Consider the following 21213-nt stretch of genomic DNA (forward strand, 5'->3'; position numbering starts at 1 on the left):
TTAACTCATGGTGTTTTCATTGCTGAGCCAGTTTGAATATAGTTTAATTACTTTATTTCTTCATATATTTGATATATTATAGAAATATGCTTATTTATTTAATAAACAAATATTTAGAAAAAATTAAAGTGAAAATTATTAGATTCTTAATTAACTAAATTTTACTCTTCTAATAAATTCACATTAGTTAAAAAAATTTCAGTGAATTTAAAATATTTTAAACCATAAGTATTTAAAAGTATTTAAAACCATAAACATTACAGATATGTCTTTTTATTTTAAGAAGTGTTTTTTAATTCATTTTTCTGTATTTGAACTTTAATTTTTCATTATTTAAAAAGTGTGTTTTCTCACATTGCAACAAGTCCTACCAATTTCTTACTGATAGTTTGTATAAGCAATGGTTATAGGTGTGTTTTTCTACCCCATATGTCCATATACAAATTATTTAAAGAGAAAATATATATTATTTTTAATAACTTTCAGTGTATAAAAAACTATATTTCCAAGATGTGATTTAATGTTTCTTTACACAATAACTAAATATAAGCATAATATGCTTACGAAAATCAATCTAATTTCTCCATAAATCCAGACTTAGACATGGACGTTTTAATAATTTATTTCTAAATTGTCCTACTAGTGACCTGTCTGAGGGAGTTTTTCTTTACTCACTAGGAAAAAACTCAGTCCCTTTAGTGTGCATTTACTGCAGATACTTCTCCTGGTGTTACACTGATGGAGACAAATGTTCCGTTTGCCATTTGCTTCATATCTCACCTTGTGTATGGATGTGAGCAGCCTGGCACCATGATTTATGAAGCTTTCAAGCAGATGTCATTGCGCTGGCAATTAATGTATGGTTTCTGCTGCTGTGTACAATAATTGCTCCTGGAAATTAGATATTATTCTTGATTTTTTTCACCATTTGTCAGATACAGGTTTGTTGTCAGAACCACCATGACACAGTAAGTCCCCTCACACACTGTGCCAAACCCACGGGAAATGTCACAGTTCCCAACAGCCCCATACCGTGATATGTGTAACAGGGTACCCACGGTGCTTTACCAGGCTAAGATGAATCCTGCCACTTTGACAACTGTGTTTTACTGAGGTAGCTTTTCTGAGAGCAGGTGAGTGAAGTAAAGTCACAGTGTGGATATATTTAAAAGACGGAGTCAGATAGGAAACTGGAAATCTCAGAAGAATGTTTGTAATAGTGGAAGAACTATTTTTTTTTAAATACCACAGAAAAAAAATATCCTGCCACATGTTTGTTTTTTAAGATATCAAGGTAATCTGAATTTTTACTTTTCTATTACTCCTTTAGAATTATCTCCGTAGAATTACCGGATGATGCAAAACAGTTTGGAATTCAGTTCAGATGGTGGCAACCATATCATTCTTCCCAGGGAGAAGATGTATGGGCTATTGATGAGATCATCATGACGTCTGTCCTTTTTAACAGCATTAGTCTCGACTTTACCAATCTTGTAGAGGTCACTCAGTCTTTGGGATTCTACCTTGGAAATGTTCAGCCATACTGTGGCCATGACTGGACACTCTGGTAAGGATTTCATCTTTGTTATTATTACATTTGCATTAAGGGTTGGAACACAAAAATGATCTCCTAGTCCACCCAGCATTTAATCATTTGTTGAGAAAATTTTTATTGAACATAAATCATTTGAAAATTCATTATTATATCTACAAATAAGGTATCTTGGGAAGGCATACTAAAAATAAAATACTGATAGATTTAAATAAATATAAAATTTAACCATAGTAATTAATCTTAAAATTTCATTTCCCACTTTTGTATATAAAAACCCTCTTCAAAACCTTTTAGTAGATAAACTGACTAATATAGTCTCCCTTTATGGAGGCCCACGATGATCAGAGTGAAATGTGAAATCACTCTAATGACTACTTCAATAAAATTTTTCAAGTTTTATTATCATGCTATCTTACATAAAATCCAGAATATTTTTCACCCCTAATTTATTAAGTAAACTCCCCTTTTAATCCATTTTATCAAGCAGTATTGGGCCAATAACTCATATAGTTAGTGGTGGGATTTCAAGATTATGGGATATCCTAGTCAAGATACATTTTCTTCTTAGATTTTTTTACCCCTATTGTCATATGCAAACTTAATTATACAATAAACAGTAAATACCAAATTTAGGACTGTGATTAGTACTTAAAGAACATCAGTAGGATGACACAGTAGTAATACGCTGGAGTCAGGAGATGTTTTCTTAGGCAGGGAGGATGAGGCCACGTTCAGATGGTTCAGACAGTAGCTATGATACATTCCACTGATTGGAAAGTGGAAGAACAAGGAAGTTCCAGCCACATGTGAAGTTCTGCAGGAAACTTTGAAGTACAAAGATGCCCAAAGTAAGAGTGACCGTGGCATGTTCACGAACCAGGAAGCGAGCTGGTGGTGCTGGAGCCCAGGCAGTGAGGGAGTGAAATGTCAGAAATAGAAGCTAATAGATGTGAGAGGCCAGATCATTGTAGGGCTTCTAGGCCCAGAGATCCTCAATTAAAATGCAAGTCTGCAAAATTCCAAAACCCACAGCTTTCACCACTGTGCATACTACCCCTCTCTGGGTTCCTTTACGAGTTTAAACATGATTGAGGAATAATTTTTCTAAGAGTTTTACTTTCTGTTGAGTCATGGTCAGGCCAATTTAATTCTCCAGGTGAATCGCACTGAGGGCTATTCACCCTAATCGTCTCCAGAGAGCATATCATAAATGACCCATCAGTGACCTTATCATAATTAGAGGTAAATTTTACACGCCATTGCACAGAAAATTACCTTTGATGGGAATTGTGCATGGACAGTCACATTTCACACAGCAGGCTGAAATTCTAGCATCAGAATGACAACTAATGGAAAAGAAGTACAGCTGGTTACTTTTGCTGTGATTACTGTCAAATTAGATAGAATTAAATCTATATGACAAAGTATGAAAGATTATATTGTGTATTTTTTACTTGATAGCCCTAGATCCTTGTTTTTGGATATTCTTTCTTAGACCTGGAGTCTTTAAAAGACAATAAAAGGGTGAAGCAAAATAAGAAAATGCAAAATGTAAACCAAAATGAGATTTCTTAGAATTATATACTTCTCAAAATTTAAATCAACCTGAATTAACAGTAATTGACATTGCTCATATACCATCAACTATATCCTCCAAATTTGTGAAGTCTTTTTCTAGCACTTTAATACAACAGAGAGTCATATCATGAATGCAAGTCCTGTATCATGTTTATTTTCATAAATAGTTAACATCTGCTCAAATAAACTCCAAAGTTGCTGAGCATTTTAATTTAACACTTGGGTTGAATGCATGATAACAGCGCTTTAGTTTCTGTGCTTTGATCAAAACCCTAAGAACAATATCTTTTCATACAAGTCTGATGAATATTCTTAACCCACCACTGCTTTAATTGGTGGAGATACATTTACTCTGTGAAAGTACAATCACAGCAATTATGGAAAACCATAAGAAAATATAAATAATTGTACAATCCCCATGGCCACCTTGAGCAGCACCATAGGAGTTTTATTAACAACCACATGTGAGCAATCAGTTTTGACTTTCTGATCTTATCTGAAATGAAAAGGAGTTGTCGTGGTTATGAAACAACAGAGAGTGTATCTGGCAGTGATAATGAGACTAGAGGAACACATTAACTGCTTTAATAAGGACATGAAAAATGCTCTGCTGCTCATTAAAATGAAACAACATGGAAGATCTCAAACTGTTCCCATTTTCTTAGCCAATGAGTCAGAATAAAGCCCCTTTTAATGACACTGTTTTCTCTCTTCTGCTATTGAAGAATACATTGTCCAAGTTCAATGTGAACTCCCTCTGGAAGTGTTTTTCAGAAACACTTGTTACAATATTGAAATTCAAATGATGGTATTGACCAACTATTTATCATAACCGTCTAGTCCCTACAACTTGTTTTTTTTTTAATATATAAAACATTTGGAGCATATTATCATATTAAGTAAACATTCTTTGAACATGTTCACATATGTGCCCTCTGCCCTTCAATGACCTTGCTTCTCTCAAGGGAAATTTTTAAATGTATACATGTTCTCTACAAATGTCTGGTGTTAAATTAATTATTGTTGGCCTTTCCCAGCTGTGAGTTCATTTGGTTCTCATTTTCTAACTCATGACTTTCCATGAGCGTGGATTCTTGTTACTAAGTGTTCTCCAGGGAAAGCATGGACAATTGCATTTTCATTAGAAGAACTACAGTCAATATGCTATAAATCACTTTACAATGTGTCATCTTAGAGTACTTTACCCACGGAAAAATGAATTGCTTTTAACTGTTTATAGTATTTTCCTTCCTTCCATACATAGTATCTGAAATCAGAACTTCTATCTGCTTTATGTCCTAAAAATAGTCTTTAAAACCTCTTACATTTATTTTAAGATCACCAAGGGAATACTTTTAATTGAGGCTTATTAAAGATTACCTCACTAAGACTATTAGTGATGATACCAAGGGACATTTACACTCTTCTGTCTATCTAATAGACTAGCTAGGTATACAAGCGATAAGGACATTGCTGTCAGATTATGTAGGATTTTTGGCTTCAAAAAGTACGGGAATGATGGTTACAACATATTAGAATTGGCAATCACTTAGTAGGGGAGATTAAGATAAAGAATTTTCCAGAGAAGCAAAAGCTAAAGGAGTTCAACACCACTAGCTAAGCCTTACAAGAAATGTTAAAGGAATATCAAGGTGAAACAAAAGGATGCTAATTAGTAACAGGAGAACATATGAAAGTATAGATCTTACTGGTAAAGGAAAACATACAGTTAAATTGAGAATACTCTAATGTTATAATGGTGGTGGGTAAATCACTTATAAATCTAATATGAAGATTAAAAGACAAAAGTAGTAAAAGTCACTATAATAATGATAATTTGTTAATGGATACAGAAAATTAAAAATGTAAGTTGTGACATTAAAGACATAAAACATGGGAGGGAGTAAAAATGTAGAACTTTAGTATAATTCAAACTTAAGTCATTAATCAGCTTAAAATACACTATTATACAAAACAAAACAGAAGGAACAAAATAGCAGTAGACTCATAGACACTGAGAAGGGACTGTGGTTATCAAGAAGGAGGGGTTGGGGTGGGTGGGTAGGGGTGGGGAAGGGGATAAAGGGGCACAATAATTCACAATCACAATATAAGTTGGTCACGGGGATGGTAGTACAGCACAGATAATAGTTAATGATTCTGTAACATCTTACTTTATTGATAGATAGTGACGACCATACCAGAGGGGGTGAGAATTTAATAATATGGGTAACTGTTGAACCACTGTGTTGTATATTTGAAACCAACATAAGATTGTATATCAATGATACTTTAATTTTAAAAATACACTGTTATATATATGTTTTATATAAGCCTCATGGTGACCACAAAACAAAAACCTATACTAAATGCTTAAAAGAGGAGAAAGGAATCTAAACATACAGAAAATCATCAAATCACATAGGAAAAGAGAAAAGGACGAAGAAAGGAACAAAGGAATTACAAAACAACCAGAAAACAATTAACAAAATGGCAATAGTAAATCCACACTTCTCAATAAGTACTTCAAATGTTAATGGACTGAATTTCCCAATTTAATAACATAGAATGGGTATTTGTATTGAACAATAAAACCCAACTATATGCTACGTACAAGAGAAGCACTTCGTCTTTAAGATTGCATGCAGACTGAAATTGAAGGGATGGAGAAAAAGATGATATCCATACAAATGGAAGCCAAGAGAAAGCAAGGATAAACTTTAAATAGACTTGAAGACAAAGACTAATAAGAGACACTGGTTATTATACAGCAATAAAGGAGTCAATCCAACAAGAGAATATAGCATTGATGAATACTTATGTACCAACAACATAGAAGCAACTAAATATATAAAGCAAATATTAATAGACTTGAAGGGAGAATACAATAATAGTAAGACTTCAGAACCCCACTTTTAATAATGGATAGATCATCCAGGTAGAATCAATAAGAAAACATGGACTTAAACAATGTGTTAGACCAGATGGGCTTAACAGACATTTATAGAATATTGCATATAAAATCAGTAGAATACATATTCTTCTCTAGGATAGGTTATACATTAGATCAAAAAACAAGTCTTGATAAACTTAAGAATATTGAAATCATATCTAGCAATTTTTCCCACCACAGTGGCATGAAACTAAAAACCAATTACAAGAACAAAACTAGAAAATTCACAAACATGAAGATTAAATAACATGCTACTCAACAACCAATGGGTCAATAAAATCAAAAGAAAAATTAAAAAATATCTTGAGATATTTGAAGTAAAAATGGAAATACAACATACCAGAATGTATGAGGTGTAGCAAAGGCAGTTCTGAGAGAAATTCATAACAATAAATGCTTCAATTAAGAAACAACAAAGATCTCAAATAAACAAACTCATTTTACACTTCAAGGAACTAAATAAAGAAGAAAAACTAAGCCCAAAGTTAGTAGGAGGAAGGAAGCAACAAGGATCATAGTGAAAATAAATGAAATAGAAATTAAAATGGTAATAGAACAATATCAATGAAACTTAAGAGTGGTTTTTGAAAAGATAAACAAATAGACAAAACTTTAGCTAGACTTATCAAAAAAGAGAGGATTCAAATAAATATAATCAGAAATGAAAGAGGAGACGTTACGACTGATACAACATAAAAACTACTATGACCAATTATATGCCAACAAATTGGACAGCCTAGAGGAAATGGATAAATTCCTAGAAACATACAACCTACTGAGACTCAATCAGGAAGAAACAGAAAATCTGAACAGGCCAATTACTAGTAAGAAGATTGAATGAGTAATTAAAAGCCTCCCATAATAAAAGTCTGGTACCAGATGGCTTCATTAGTGATTTCTTCCAAACATTTACAAAATAATGAATATTAATCCCTCTCAAAGCATTTGAAAAAATTGGAATCTTCCAAACTCATTTTATGAGGCCAGCACTACCCTAATATCAAAACCAAACAAGGACACCACAAGAAAAGAAAATTACAAGCCAATATCCCTGATGAGCATAAATGCAAAAATCCTCAACAAGGTATTACCAAGTCAAATTCAACAATATATTAAAAGGATCAAGCAGCATGATTGAGTGGGATTTATTCCAGGGATGCAAAGATGGTTCCACATGTGCAAATCAATCACCATATAAACAAATTTAGGATAAAAATCATATAATCATCTCATAGATGTAGGAAAAGCCTCTGACAAAATTCAATACCAATTTATGATAAAAACTCTCAACATGGGTATAAAGGTAGTATACCTCAACATAATAGACCAGGGACAAGACATAGATGCCCACTCTCACTAATTTTATTCAACATGGTACTGAAAGTCCTAGCCAGAGTGATCAGGTAACAAAAAGAAATGAAGGGCTCCAAATCAGAAAGGAAGAAGTAAAACTGTCTCTATTTGCAGATGACATGATATTATACATGGAAAACCCTAAAGACTCAATCAATAAACAAATTTGGTACAGTTGCAAGATACAAAATCAATACAGAAATCTGTTGCATTTCTATACACTAATAACAAAGTAGCCAAAAGAGAAATTAAGAAAACAATCACATTTACAATGGCATCAAAAAAATTACCCAGGATTAAATTTAACCAAGGAGGTAAAAGGCCCGCACACTGAAAACTATAAAGTTTTGATTAAAGAAATTGAAGAAGACACAAATAAATAGAAATATTGTCCATGTTCATGGATTGGAAGAATTAATATTGATTAAATGTCCATAATACCCAAAGCAATCTATAGTTTCTGTGCAATCCCTATCAAAATTCCAAAGGCATTTTTCACAGAAATAAAACAAACAACCCTAAAATTTTTATGGGACCACAAAAGACCCTGAAAGCAATCTTATCAATATAAGCCAAAGAAATCATAGGAAAGAAGAACAAAGCTGGAGTCATGACACTAACTGGTTTCAAACTATATTACAAAGCTGCAATGATCAAAACAGTATGGTATTATCATAAAAACAGACACATAGATTACTAGAGAAAAGAATAGAGAGCCCAGAAATAAACTCATGCATATGTGGTCAGTTAATTTTTGCCTAAAGAACCAAGAATACACAAGAGGGAAAGGATAATATCTTCAACAAGCAGTGTTTAGAAAACCAAACAGCCTCATGCAAAAGAATGAAACTGGACCACTGTCTTACACCATACACAAAAAATAGCTCAAGAAATGAGTTAAAGACTTGACTATAAGACCTGAAGCCATAAAACTCCTAGAGGAAAATGTAAGTGCCCTGACAGTGGATCTTGGCAATGATATTTTGGATGTGACACAAAAGCAAATGCAACAAAAGCAAAAATCAGTTAGTGGGACTGCATTAAATTAAAAATCTTCTGTGCAGTAAAGGAAACCACCAACCAAATGAAAAGGCACCCTACAAAATAGGAGAAGATATGTTAACCAATAAGGAGTCAATATCTAAGGTGTATAAAGAATTCATACAACTCAATAGCAAAAGAAAAAACAATCTGATTTAAAAATATGCAAAGGATATAAATAAACATTTCCCCAAGAAGACCTACAAATGGACAAATACTTGAAAAAGTACAATATCACTAATCAGAGAAATGAAAATCAAAACTACAATGAGATATCACCTTATACCTCTTTAATGACTATCATCAAAAAGACAAGAAATACAAGTGTTGGTGAAGACATGGAGAATAGGGAACCCTTGTGCATTGTTGGTGGAAATGTAAATTGGGCAGCCATTATGGAAAACAGCATGGAAGTTCCTCAAAAAGTTAGAAATAAAACTACCATAGAATCCAGCAATTCCTTTTCAGGTTAGATATTGGAAGGAAACAAAATCACTGTCTTGAGAAGACATATGCACCTCCATGTTCATACTGCAGCATTATTTACAATAGCAAAGATACAGAAACAAACTCAGTATCTATTGATGGATGAATGGATAAAGAAGATGTTGTATATATAGTAGAATACTATTCAGCCATTTTAAAAAAGGATGAAATCTTGCTAGTGATTACATGGATGAACTTTGAGTGCATGCTAAGTGGAATAAGTCAAAGACAATTACCATATAATCTCACTAATATGTAAAATCTAAAACAAACAAACAAAAAAACTCTAGGATGCACAGATTGGTAGTTGCCAGAGGGAGTGGGGGTTGGGTGAAATGGATGAAGGGAATCAAAGGTATACACCGCCAGTTACAAAATAAATAATGCATAGGGCTGTAAGGTGCAACATGGTGACTATACTTAATATTTATATTGCATACTTGAAAGTTGCTTAGAGGGTAAATCTTGAAAGTCGTCACAAGAAAAAAAAAATTAGTGACTATATATGGGAACAGATGTTAACCAGACTTACTGTGATCATTTCACAAAATATACAAATATTGAATCCTAATGTATACTTGACACTAATATAATGTTATATATCTATTATATACGTGGATTTTAAGAAAGTATATATTTGTATCTCATGGGCATCTGTAAGCATGGACAAGAAAAAGGTGTTTGCATATTTTATGAGAAGCAAGAGTCATCTAGAGGAAAATCCAAGGCTGAAAGGATCCTCAAAGCCTGTTTATCTCATAACATAAATCAAATATGTAGTTCATTTGTACTAAGATAGGAAATAGTACTGTGGCTCTATTAACAATTAAAGAAAACCTGTAACTTAGTGTTATATAATAGTAACATAATAGTACAGCAGGATTGAGTGATGGGGTGAAATGTGTTTTAAGATATGCAAAAGGAACTATAAATTAGTTGTTAAGGTACTTCTAGGTTATAAGAACCATCAGGAATTAACAATGATGTAATAATGGAAACACAAAAAATACATGATAACATTTAAAAAAAGGATTCCTAACTAACATGGAGAAATACCTTCAGACTTCGTGTTTGCACAGACCTAACTTGCATCTTTGGGGACATTCAGTACCCCAAGAGGATCTAACATACATTTAGCAATCAATGGGCCAAACATTTTTTAGTGAGATCTATCTTTCCTTCTGCTGCCTTTGGGTAATTTTTTTAAATAGGAATATATGTCTTAAGTGGTTTAGAGTCAAATAGTCTTTACTACGTGCAAATCTGTATTCCTTTGGACTGATCTTATGATCAGTCAAGGAGGTTGCCTGATACCACTGTAAGAAATGGACGTTGGGCAAAGGAGAGGTTGAGTTAGTGCCCAGTTGAAATTTGATCCCTTAGGTTATAAGAAAGACAAATTCCTGACTATCCCTTTATAAGATGGATCTACCTATGGATATAAATAATAGTCAACTTTAGGATTATTCTTTCATTGAGCATCAACCTATAACTTATATAGAAATTTCACTGGTGTAATTAGTTTCTCAGGATTTTTTTTTACAAAAACTATTAAAAAGAACAGTAAATCAACCTAAATTATGCAGCTGAAGGAAGTCAGTTTGGGTGAGATAGTTCCCAAGAGCCGCTTCAACTACCACTTCACAGTAAGTGATCATTCTAGGAAGCTTAGCAGATAGATGTTGAGTGACAAACTGAAAAGCCACTTACGATTATTTTCAACAACTGTGAAGAGTATTTTTAGTTCCTGGGTATATCAGTGTCTCTATAAAATTGCTCACATAATTGAATATTACCCAAAAAGATTTATAAGTGGCATTCTAAAATAGAGCCTTATTGGGCTTTCTCACCATGAGGATTTCATTACACAAAGTTTTTCATTAATTGGTAGACTAATTTTTTTATTGAAGTATTGATGTGCAATCTTATATTGGTTTCAAATGTACAACACAGTGGTTTCAACAGTTACCCATATTAGTAAATCCTCACGCCCTCTAGGATAGTTACTATCTATCAATGTAGAATGATGTCGACTTCATTCTCCATGCAGTACTACCATCCCTATGACCAACTTATATTGTGATTGCGAATTATTGTGCCCCTTTATCCCCCTCTCCATCACCTTGGTCACCACTAGTCTCTTCTCAGTGTCTGTGAGTCTACTGCTATTTTGTTCCTTCTATTTTGCTTTGCTTTTATATTCCACAAATAAGTGAAATCATAAGGTATTTGTCTTTCTCTGCCTGGTTTATTTCACTGTGCATAACACCATCTAGATCTATCCATGTTGTTGCAAATGTCAGGATATCTTTTCTTTTTATGGCTGAATAATATTCCATTATGTATATGTACTGCATCTTCTTTACCCATTCATCTACTGATGGACTCTTAGGTTGCTTCCATGTCTTGGCTATTGTAAATAGTGCTATAATAAATATAAGTGTGCATATGTCTTTTTGAATGAGGGATTTTGTTTTCTTCAGGTAAATTCCTGGGACGGGAATTACTGGGACAAATGGTATTCCTATTTATAGTTTTTTGAGGACCCTCCATACTGCTTTCCACAGTGGTTGCACCAATTTGCATTCTCGCCAACAATGTAGGAGAGTTCCCATCTCTCCACATCCTCACCAACACTTGTTATTTATTGTCTTTTGGATGTTGGCCATCCTAACTGGTGTGAGATGATTGATATCTCCTTGGGGTTTTGATTTGCATTTCCCTAATGACTAGCAGTGTGGAGAATTTTTTCATGTGCCTGTTGGTCATTTGTATTTCTTCTTTGTAGATATGTCTGTTTAGGTCCTCTGCCTATTTCTTAATTGGGTTATTTGTTTTTTGGGGTATTGATGCGTATGAGTTCTTTATATATTTTGGGTATATATATAACCCCTTACTAGATGAGTCATTTATGAATATATCTCCCATACTGTAGGTAGCTGATGATGTCCTTTGCTGTACATAAGTTTTTAGTTTGATGTAGTCCCACTTGTTCATTTTTTGTTTCCCTTGCCTGAGGAGATATGTCCAGGAAAAAAATTACTCATATTAATGTTCAAGAGATTTTTGCCTATGTCTTCTTCTAAGAGTTTTATAGTTTTATGTCTTACATTGAGGTCTTTGAACCATTTTGAGTTTCCTTTGTGTATGGAGTTAGACAATAATCCAGCTTCGTTCTTTTACATGTAGCTGTCCAGTTTTCCCAACACATTAGTAGACTAATTTGTACATTCAACTGTTTTTTGATTGCACTATAGGCACTATTTATGCTTGAGGTGTAGCAGTTGGTATTGGAGAGAAAGATATAGAAGTCCTTTGTTTGTAAAGCTTACATTCTAGAGAGAAATAACAGTAAACAAGTAAGCAAATTCATACTAATACTTCATATAATGTTAAGTGCGATGAGGGCAAGAGAATAGTATTAGGTGGTGTAAGTGAAGAATGGGACTATCTTGGGTAATGTGGTGGAGAAGGTTCTCATGGGGGGCCTTACATTAGAGAGCAAAATGATGAGAAAGAGATAATGATGTAAAAATGTGCAAGCATTGCAGGAGAAGAGAAAGCAAGGGCAAAGGCCCTGAGGCAGGCAGGGAGCTAGATTGTGTAGAGCCTTTAGAGCCACCAAAAGATTTTGGATTTTATTCTAAGTTTTACAGAAATCCAGTACATAATTTGTAGAGAAATGACATGATCATACTTTTAAAATACATTTTAAAACTAACTGTGGCTGCTGTGTGAGGATAGTCGGTAGAGGGTAATAGGAGAAGCAGTGGAAGCTGCTGGGCATGGAGGCTAACAGTGTCATGTGCATGTGCTCGGAATAGGGTGCTGCAGTAGAGAAATGGGCAATGGAAGACACATACTGAAGGACAAAGACTTAGGGCCTGCAGAAGGAACAGATTAAATGTCCGCATTCCAAGACTCATGTCCTGATTGATGTCCAGTGTTGACTTTTGAGTCATTTATTTCTCTAAAGTTAGATTTCCTTAAAAATCTCCATTTGGACTAAGTATCTAAGTGGGATTCAGAAATAAAATTAAAAATATCGCCAATGTGCAGTATTGATAAGTGTAAGAATGGGCAGCTCAGGCATTGTAAGTGTTTTTGGTAAGTGTAATTTAGTACAACCTTTTTGGAGGGCAAACTGGCAATAAGTGCTCACTTTAAAATTTTGCTTTGACCAAGGAATTCTGCTTCTAGAAATTCATCCTAAGGAAATAATTAGACATGTACAAAAAAGATATACCAGGATGCATATTACAGAAGCCTTGTTTATAGCAATAAAAAATGGAGACAATCTCCCAAGAGTTCCATACCCGGAGAGTGGCTTTATTCATTAAAAATGAAAGTGTCTCACCTTATTTTTCCAATTTAGAAAGATGGCAATGAAGTCGTTGTGAGAAGAAAAAAGAGCAGGCTTATTACAATTTTATAATTATATTTTTAAAAGAAGGAAAAGTGAGTGTGAATGTGTGTGCATATTTATGTGTATGAACATAAGTCTAGAAATATTTATACAAAAATGTTAGCAGCAGTCATCTCCAGGTTATAGAACTGTGAATTTTTACTTTTTAAAAGAGACTTCTATATTGTCATATTTTTTCCAATAAGTGTAAAATTTATGTAATCCACTAAAGTAGCATGGCTATTTCTGTTTTGAGATATAATATTACAGAAATAACAAACAAGTTAAAATGCTGCCTCTAATTCCACAACATTGTTTTTCTGCCAACACTAGTAAACATTCCTTTGATGATTACAAGAACAAAACCAAAATAAGGTATTTTATTAGAGAGACTTAAATTCATTCATATGTCCTTCTAGCAGATAAATATGACTTCTGAATGGTATCAAAACAAAAACAACTTTGTGTTGCTCTTCTGTTTCTCTGGAAATGAGTTTTGCAGAGCTGCTCTTTTCTGTGAGATTCATGAAAATAGTAGAATATTACTTAGGTTTCTAAGAACTATAACTATTGGTGCATTTGTTTTCTCTGGTGGCACATTGACTGTGAAACTTCAATCACATTCTTAAAGAGATGGGATCAATTGTCAAAAATGGCTCAGTCCGTAGGTAGGTTGGGCCGTTTCACGTGAATCTGTAGCCCAGGTGTTCTCCCTCTTGCTTTGTTACATGTACCTGCCTTTCAGATAAAAGAGGCTTTTTTCTGGAGATGGGAAAGAGGTGCTGGAAAAATGCAGAAAGAATGATTTTTAAATGAAGATAACCCCAAACCTTGTCTGTGTCCATTACAGCATTTAAGTAACTATGATTTTGTAAAACTTGCCATCTCCCCAGTTGAGAGACCTCACTCATGTGCTTATTTTATTTAACATTCTGTAAGTGCCTTTGATTGGCATGACATAGTGATAAGGACCTCAAAGTAGAAATCAGGAGGCCTAGTTTCTAGCTTTTTAGTAACTATGTGACCCTGGGCTAGCAGCTCAGCCTCTGGGTTTTCCTTCTCCAGGACACAGTGTTAAGAATCCCTGATGGGCTTGACTCAAAAGTCAGATGAGATCATCCAGCTATTGGAAAACCATGGTGTCCTGCAGCAACGCCACGTGCTTCTGTGAGGTGCACAGGGCTCTCAGCACCTTAGAGAAGGCAGAGATGAAGGAGACATGATCACTCCCTGTGGAAAGGCCCCCAGCCTGCTCAGGACAGTAGATCCTCAGTAAGACACGAGGTTAAGTGAGGGATGGGCAGGAGGAGTTATGCTGTGGGCTAAGCATAGAATGATGGAGACTCAAGTTACATTATGGTGTCATCCGTTTTACCACAGTGATAACTGAGAGCCTGCTAGCCTTTTTGGAGGCAAAAATGAAAAGGCACAGAGAGGCAATTTCCTCCTAGTAGAAAGAGTTATTCCCATTCTCTTATTAAATCTTGTAATTGGATGCAAGAGCTTTTTTATTGTTCTTTTATTGGTGAGCTGCTCTTGCAAATGAACAGAATAAAACTAAGCCTCCTGATTCCCAATGCATTCTGTCTCAAGAATTTCTCCTCAAAATGCTGGTGTGGACTATTCTTTTTTGTTTCTGTGATTGTAGCAGAGAAGAAGTTCAGATTCATTTTTGCCTTCATAAACATATCTGGACTTAGGTAAGCAGCCAAGAGGAGCAGTTTTGGAAATTAAAGGGATAGCAGTCTATGAAATTCTCTCCCTTAAAACTCCCGATTGTGAACATCAGAGTATTCAGGAGGGAAAAAACAGTCCTCACATTACTGGCTTTCAGCCAGTCTTGAATAAATTATAAACAACTGAGTGAACTTGTACTATGAATGGTCAAGATTTTAAGGCATAGATGTCTGTGCTTTTCTTGTGCTATTTTGCTTCAGATTAAGACATCAGGTAGGTATCGTATCATACAGACCCATGACATATGCAGCTGTAGCAGTTAGAAATGCATTCAGTGCTAGGTTACAACAAAAGCAGTAAGAAAGGATGGACCATGGCAGCCACAGAAGTGAAGAGGCTTATTTGTCCCTCATAACAAATTGCCCTCAGATAGGCAGTGAGGACTGGTAAGCAGGTTTGCAAGGCAGTTGGGACCCCAGGGTCTCTGCATCTTTCTACTCTGCCATCTCAGGAGAGAGAAGAGAGACCTCCATCTGCATGCTTGTTCCATTACTGTCACAAGATGCTCCTGCCCCACTAGGAAGGAGGGGAGACTGAGAGTGACAGGCAGAAGGGCATGCCAGCCAGTCCATCTGCCCCTTCTGAAAAGCTTATATGAAAGCTGAATGAGTAAATCCCACCTAGCATGTTTCACTGATGTCCCATCGGTGAAGACTCGGTGGTGGAGTGGACAGCCCTAGGCCAGTCACAAGAAGGTGACAGGAGAAAAGAGGCTGGAGTTGGCAGCTGGATAGCCTACCGAGCAACGTCTGCCCACCTTCTGGTGGAACAGATATTCACACTAAGTAAAACTTTTATTCTCACTGTTTAACTGCCCTCATTTAAAGTGAAGCCTCTTGTCCTTTTATAGAATTTTTATCATGAATCTTTCTGGATGTCTTGACACCTTTAGAAGCTGTTCTTGTCAAGACAGCTCTCAGAACACACATTCCTTCTCATCTTTGAATACTTCCTCTCTTCAGTCAAGTTCATGGTTAATTTGTAACTGTGCAAAAGTTAGGTGCAGACAATAATTGCAAAATGCAGCATTCCTTCCTGTTTCTGTATAGAATTTTGCAGAAGAGAGGGATTTACAAGGAGCTGGTTGTGAAAATAATCTTAAATTTATTGCATATTTCATAAATGCTAGGGTGGTGAAATACTACTTAAGACATGAGTGAGCAAAGTTTGCATGGCCCTGTATGGCTCGCAGAACCTTCCAACCATGGTCTACCTTGTACTGTGTGTTTTTTCCCCCAGATGACCAGAATATATAGTGTGCCTTTAAAGTGAACAATTCAAATGAAGCCTCATTGGCTGCCTACAATTACCTCTCTCATAAAGGGTACTAGAAAGAGCATTTAACCCTTGAAGCTAAAAGCAGCATTCATTTTTCTCAGGGAGATGTGTTCAGGATTTTTTACCTATTTAAAAGACTTTAGAATTATGTAGTCAAGTCTGTGCCTGCACAGCTTACTAGTATTTTTGTTCTATGTTGATTTATTTTGTAATATTGCTAAAAATTGCATTATGCAATTTTATATTTTCTAGACTGCATGCTGTATGCCCTACACATAGCAGCAATTACCACTTTATATCTCTAACATCAAAGTATCATTGCATAGTAACTGAAAGTTAATAATCTCTAACTGTAAATGAAGATTATTCAACATTGCAGTGATTTCGTCTCCATCTTAGAGTAATAAAAGGACAAAGAGCTAGTGTATTGGGCTAGAACTTTGGGGTCAGGCAAAGCTGATTTTTCCTTGAGTCTCTACCACTTATTATCCCCACTTCCTTAACTGTTAAATAGAGATAATGATTCCTACTTCACATGTAAGGATAGAACTGGGGAAAATAATGTGGGTATTGCATTTAGCACAATCTTAGTATATGACCTAAACTCAACAACTGGTGAGCATCTTTATTAATAACAATAAACAAGTTGTAAGCACTAGATCTGTAAAACCAACAGTATTGATAGGACTTTTCCCTTCCTTTTACTGAATATTCAGCTAACGCAGAGATTGGAGCTCTTACATTCTATTCCTCTATTCATTGTCCAAGTGCAAAACCTTAATTTAAAACCATTAAATAGCGTTTAGTCACTGGTAGGAAAAAAGCTTCGTACATTTTATAACCTTGAACCCAAGCCCATGGTGATGCTCTGTGTGGGAAATATTCCTTCTTTAAAAAATACCTTAATCTCTGCAAGAAGCAAATCATAGTAGTTAACTCCCCATTTTGCTGATTTGGCAAAAGATAATATTTTTAAAATATTAAATGCCTCAAAGATTCCATAGAGTACTGCATTGTCTCCTTTGTCTATGTCAGCTAAGGCCCCTGACTACTAGGATTTACTGTTGAGGAGCACTACAGACCTGCTCCAGAACAACAGTGCTGTGATCAATGCTGGCCAGTGTGCTTGGCCCGGGAAATACTTACATTGACCCACGTTAACTACAGTGAAAACGTGTCCATATTTTTCTCTCCTCTGATAGATTACAAATTCCTTGAGCAGTTTTCTCTTACAAAGCAACTGTGTCTGCCTTCAAACTGTTTACAGTTGCATAGTACTCAACTGGGATTCAGTAAAACGTGAATTTTATTGACGAGGCACACGATTAAAGCTACATTATGATGTTGTCCATGTTTAATGCACAAGCATTAATGACTGTTTGGAAAATAAGAAAAAAAAAAAGGAAAGTTTTAAATTATCTGCTTTCTCATCATCAAACACAGCCACTACAAACATTCTGGTGAATTCCCTTTATGCATCATTTTGTGGACTTTTTAAAACTTATTTTTATCTACATGTTCATTTGATTGTATTACCTTCATAAATATTTGAAATATGAATATCCATCAAGAAGCTATACCAGTGTAATTACTTAAGCATTCCACTTTCCCTATAGTTTGACACTGAAATGGTTACCAATTACTATTTTATGTAAACCTGCAATATTCATCATGCCTTATAAAATTATCTTTGAATTTAAAATTATTTCCTTAGGATAGAGTCCCAGAAATGAGGTTAAGGCATCAAAGGCTTTATATTTATGAGCAATATACAAGTGAATACCCATCTTCAAACATATTTAACAACTCTGGGTATTAACAAAAATGTTGCTTCTTTGATAAGCAGATTGTTTTAAATGGCATTTAGTAGATTGACTGAAACTATTTAGAACTTTGTCAAGGTTAACTAAGTAAATTAAACTCTTCTGGTGTATGTTATGAAATGAAGAGCTTAGTTTTTCCCTAATACATTGCTGTTTTTAATTTTCTAATTTCCACCTTTGTCTTTCAGTTTTACAGGAGATTCTAAACTTGCCTCAAGTATGCGCTATGTGGAAACACAATCAATGCAGATAGGAGCATCCTATATGATTCAGTTCAGTCTGGTGATGGGCTGTGGCCAGAAATACACTCCACACATGGACAACCAGGTGAAACTGGAGTATTCGACCAATCACGGCCTTACCTGGCACCTTGTCCAAGAGGTAAATCTGTTTTCTCTGAAGCTTGTGACAGGTAGCCTCCTTCTTCTGAAATAGGAAGCAAAGAATTACAACTCTAAAAGTTTGGGTCTGGAGGAAAAGGAGCAATGTTATTTGGAACTGAGAATTGACATCAAGTCAGCAATGGATTACAAGGATGCCATATTCTACACTATCAGATACTAAAGGATAATTGAAAATTGTAGAAAAAAATGGGAATAACTTCAGGACTGGATTCTCTATGATGGTGTTTTGGATATTCTCTCACCCTCTTTCTCTGTAAAAGTCTGTCTTTTTAGTTTTCTTTCCATATAGCATGTCTTCATCTATTATTTTCTAAGTCCCTTTACCTTTAGGTAGACCATATTAAAAATATGTTCTCTCTCACCTTAAAAAAAAAAAGAAGGAAATACAAAGATCCAGTTTCTTGGATTAAAATGTGCTTCTAACATTGCAATAAATGTATAAATATCATAGTAAATAAAGTAAGTTTTTTACCAAATTCCAATGTTATGATACTAGGTCAAAAAATGGATCCTAATCCATTTCTGTTACTACATGTGAGAAGTGGAGGACATTTAATTCCACTGTGGCATCTTATTTCAATTATTTCCCAAATATTTTAGCTTCACAGAAGGAAAAATTATGGATTGCATCCATATTACAAATAGCTAAGAATATGACATTTCATTTCTCCAAGGTCTTTTTCACTCATGACAAGTAAACATACTGCCCCTGGAAGAAATAAAAGCTGAGTTTAATTTTTACGTGACTTTCTTCTAGGAATGCCTTCCAAGTATGCCAAGTTGTCAGGAATTCACATCAGCCAGCATGTACCACGCCAGTGAGTTCACCCAGTGGAGAAGAGTCGTAGTGCTTCTACCCCAGAAAACTTGGTGAGAGATGCCAGCGTAGATCCGGCTGTCACTCTGACTATTACTGTCTCTGCTAGCATAACTTGCATAGAAAGAAGAGTTAAGCACAATGGAAAGATGCATTCCTTTTTTCATCATCAATAGAACCAGATCTTTCTTCAACAATGAGCATATTTGAAAAGCAGAACTAATGAAAATTTGGTTCCTGCACTGTCCCAGCTTTTCCTGATTTCCCTTTTTACTCAACTTCTGTTTTTATGGAGAATTCAGTGGGCCTGTTGCTTTAGGCTTGACATAGAAAAGGGAATGATACAGGGATCTAAAAACTCCTATGTCAAGACACTTGGGACTGCAAGGTTCTTTTCTCACTGCAAAGCCTTACTTTTTACTTCAAAAGTTTAATATACACCTGTTTGCTCTATTTACATTCTTCCAGTAACAATAAAAATCAGCCCCCAGGAAGTAGAAGCCTCAGTGCCTAGGGAGAAAGTTAAACATTTCATAATGTGAAACAGAAAAGCTCATTTTCCCCCCAATGTTACATCATTTCATGTTAAATTGATCACTCTGAGCACTGTGAGAAACAGACTGTAGGAGAAAGACTGGAGACAAGGAGACCAGCCAGGGGGTTCCAGGCATTAGATATTTAGGCGGCATGGAATAGGATTGTAGCAGATATGGCAGGAGCCATCATGTGTGAAATATATTTTTAATCAAATAGTGCTCGCTGATGGACTAGATGGGGGCTATGAGGGAGGGAAAACTCAAAAGCATTTTCTAAATTCTGGGCCTGGGAAAATTGCGGGATACAGAGTGTCACTGACTGAGATGGAAAAGACTGGAGAACGAGTGAATTTGGGGCAGGAAATTAACAGTTCTGTTTCTGTGATGTGAAGTTTGAGATACTTATCTATACAAGCAGAAAGGTCCAGAGGCCAATTGGGCTTATGAATTGGGAGCTCAGAAAAGAGGTTTGGGCTGAAGAGTTAAATCTATGAATCCTATTTAAAGCCCTGGACAGAATGACTCCCCCAAGAAAGAGCCTTGGACTAAGCAGCAGAGGGCCTGCATGCTCAGCGTGCCTCAACCAATGATTAATTACATGATTTTAAGCATTCACAACCTTTTAAGCCTTATTTCTTATAAGGATGATGAAGAGGTTTAATTAGATGATGGTAAAGGTCCCTTACAATTACTGGCATTCTAAGATTATGGATTTGTATAATAGAAAAAAAGCATAAAACAGACAAGAATTCTATTATTCTGTTGTATCTGCCTTCCAAGAGTCCTCTTGTATTGAGAATTATGAAATAAACCCTTCTCAGATGATTTTATATAAAAGTTAGGTTCTATACAAACCATTGGTTAGATAACAACCTAGAATTATTATACCTCCTTTAGTTGAAGATTGAATTACTGCATTATATAAAAATGCCTCCTTGATTATTTTTAAGGATTTATCATTATCTCAGTTGGAATCAAATGCTTGAAATTTGATTTCCAGAGATTTTTTTAACATCCAACAGTGAGCCATTTCCTGGATACTCTATTGATGCTTTTATTAAAAGTTACTAGTTGCTGCTTTCTCTAACATCCTACTCTTTTATGTCAACTGCTGGGAATGTAATCAAGACTTTTATTAATTTCAATGATATTCCAAGCATATCTATCAAGATTATAAAAAGCAAGACTGGTCAGAGTCGGTGCAAAACTACTAAGGTTTTTTTTTTCTCATTATTTTGCTATTAAGT

General features: G+C 35.1%; 1 protein-coding gene across 2 annotated transcripts in view; it reads left to right on the top strand.

The window, feature by feature from the left end:
- Positions 1-21213, top strand: part of RELN (reelin) — a 482819-nt gene that overhangs the window by 347534 nt on the left and 114072 nt on the right. For both annotated transcript variants that reach the window (XM_057504425.1, XM_036892412.2), the window contains exons 20-22: positions 1331-1567; positions 18398-18590; positions 19371-19483. In XM_057504425.1, coding sequence (XP_057360408.1) covers positions 1331-1567; positions 18398-18590; positions 19371-19483 — 543 coding nt within the window. The remainder of the gene's footprint in view (positions 1-1330; positions 1568-18397; positions 18591-19370; positions 19484-21213) is intronic.

Source organism: Manis pentadactyla, chromosome 7 (genome assembly GCF_030020395.1).
Source record: "Manis pentadactyla isolate mManPen7 chromosome 7, mManPen7.hap1, whole genome shotgun sequence".
Taxonomy (NCBI): Eukaryota; Metazoa; Chordata; class Mammalia; order Pholidota; family Manidae; genus Manis; species Manis pentadactyla.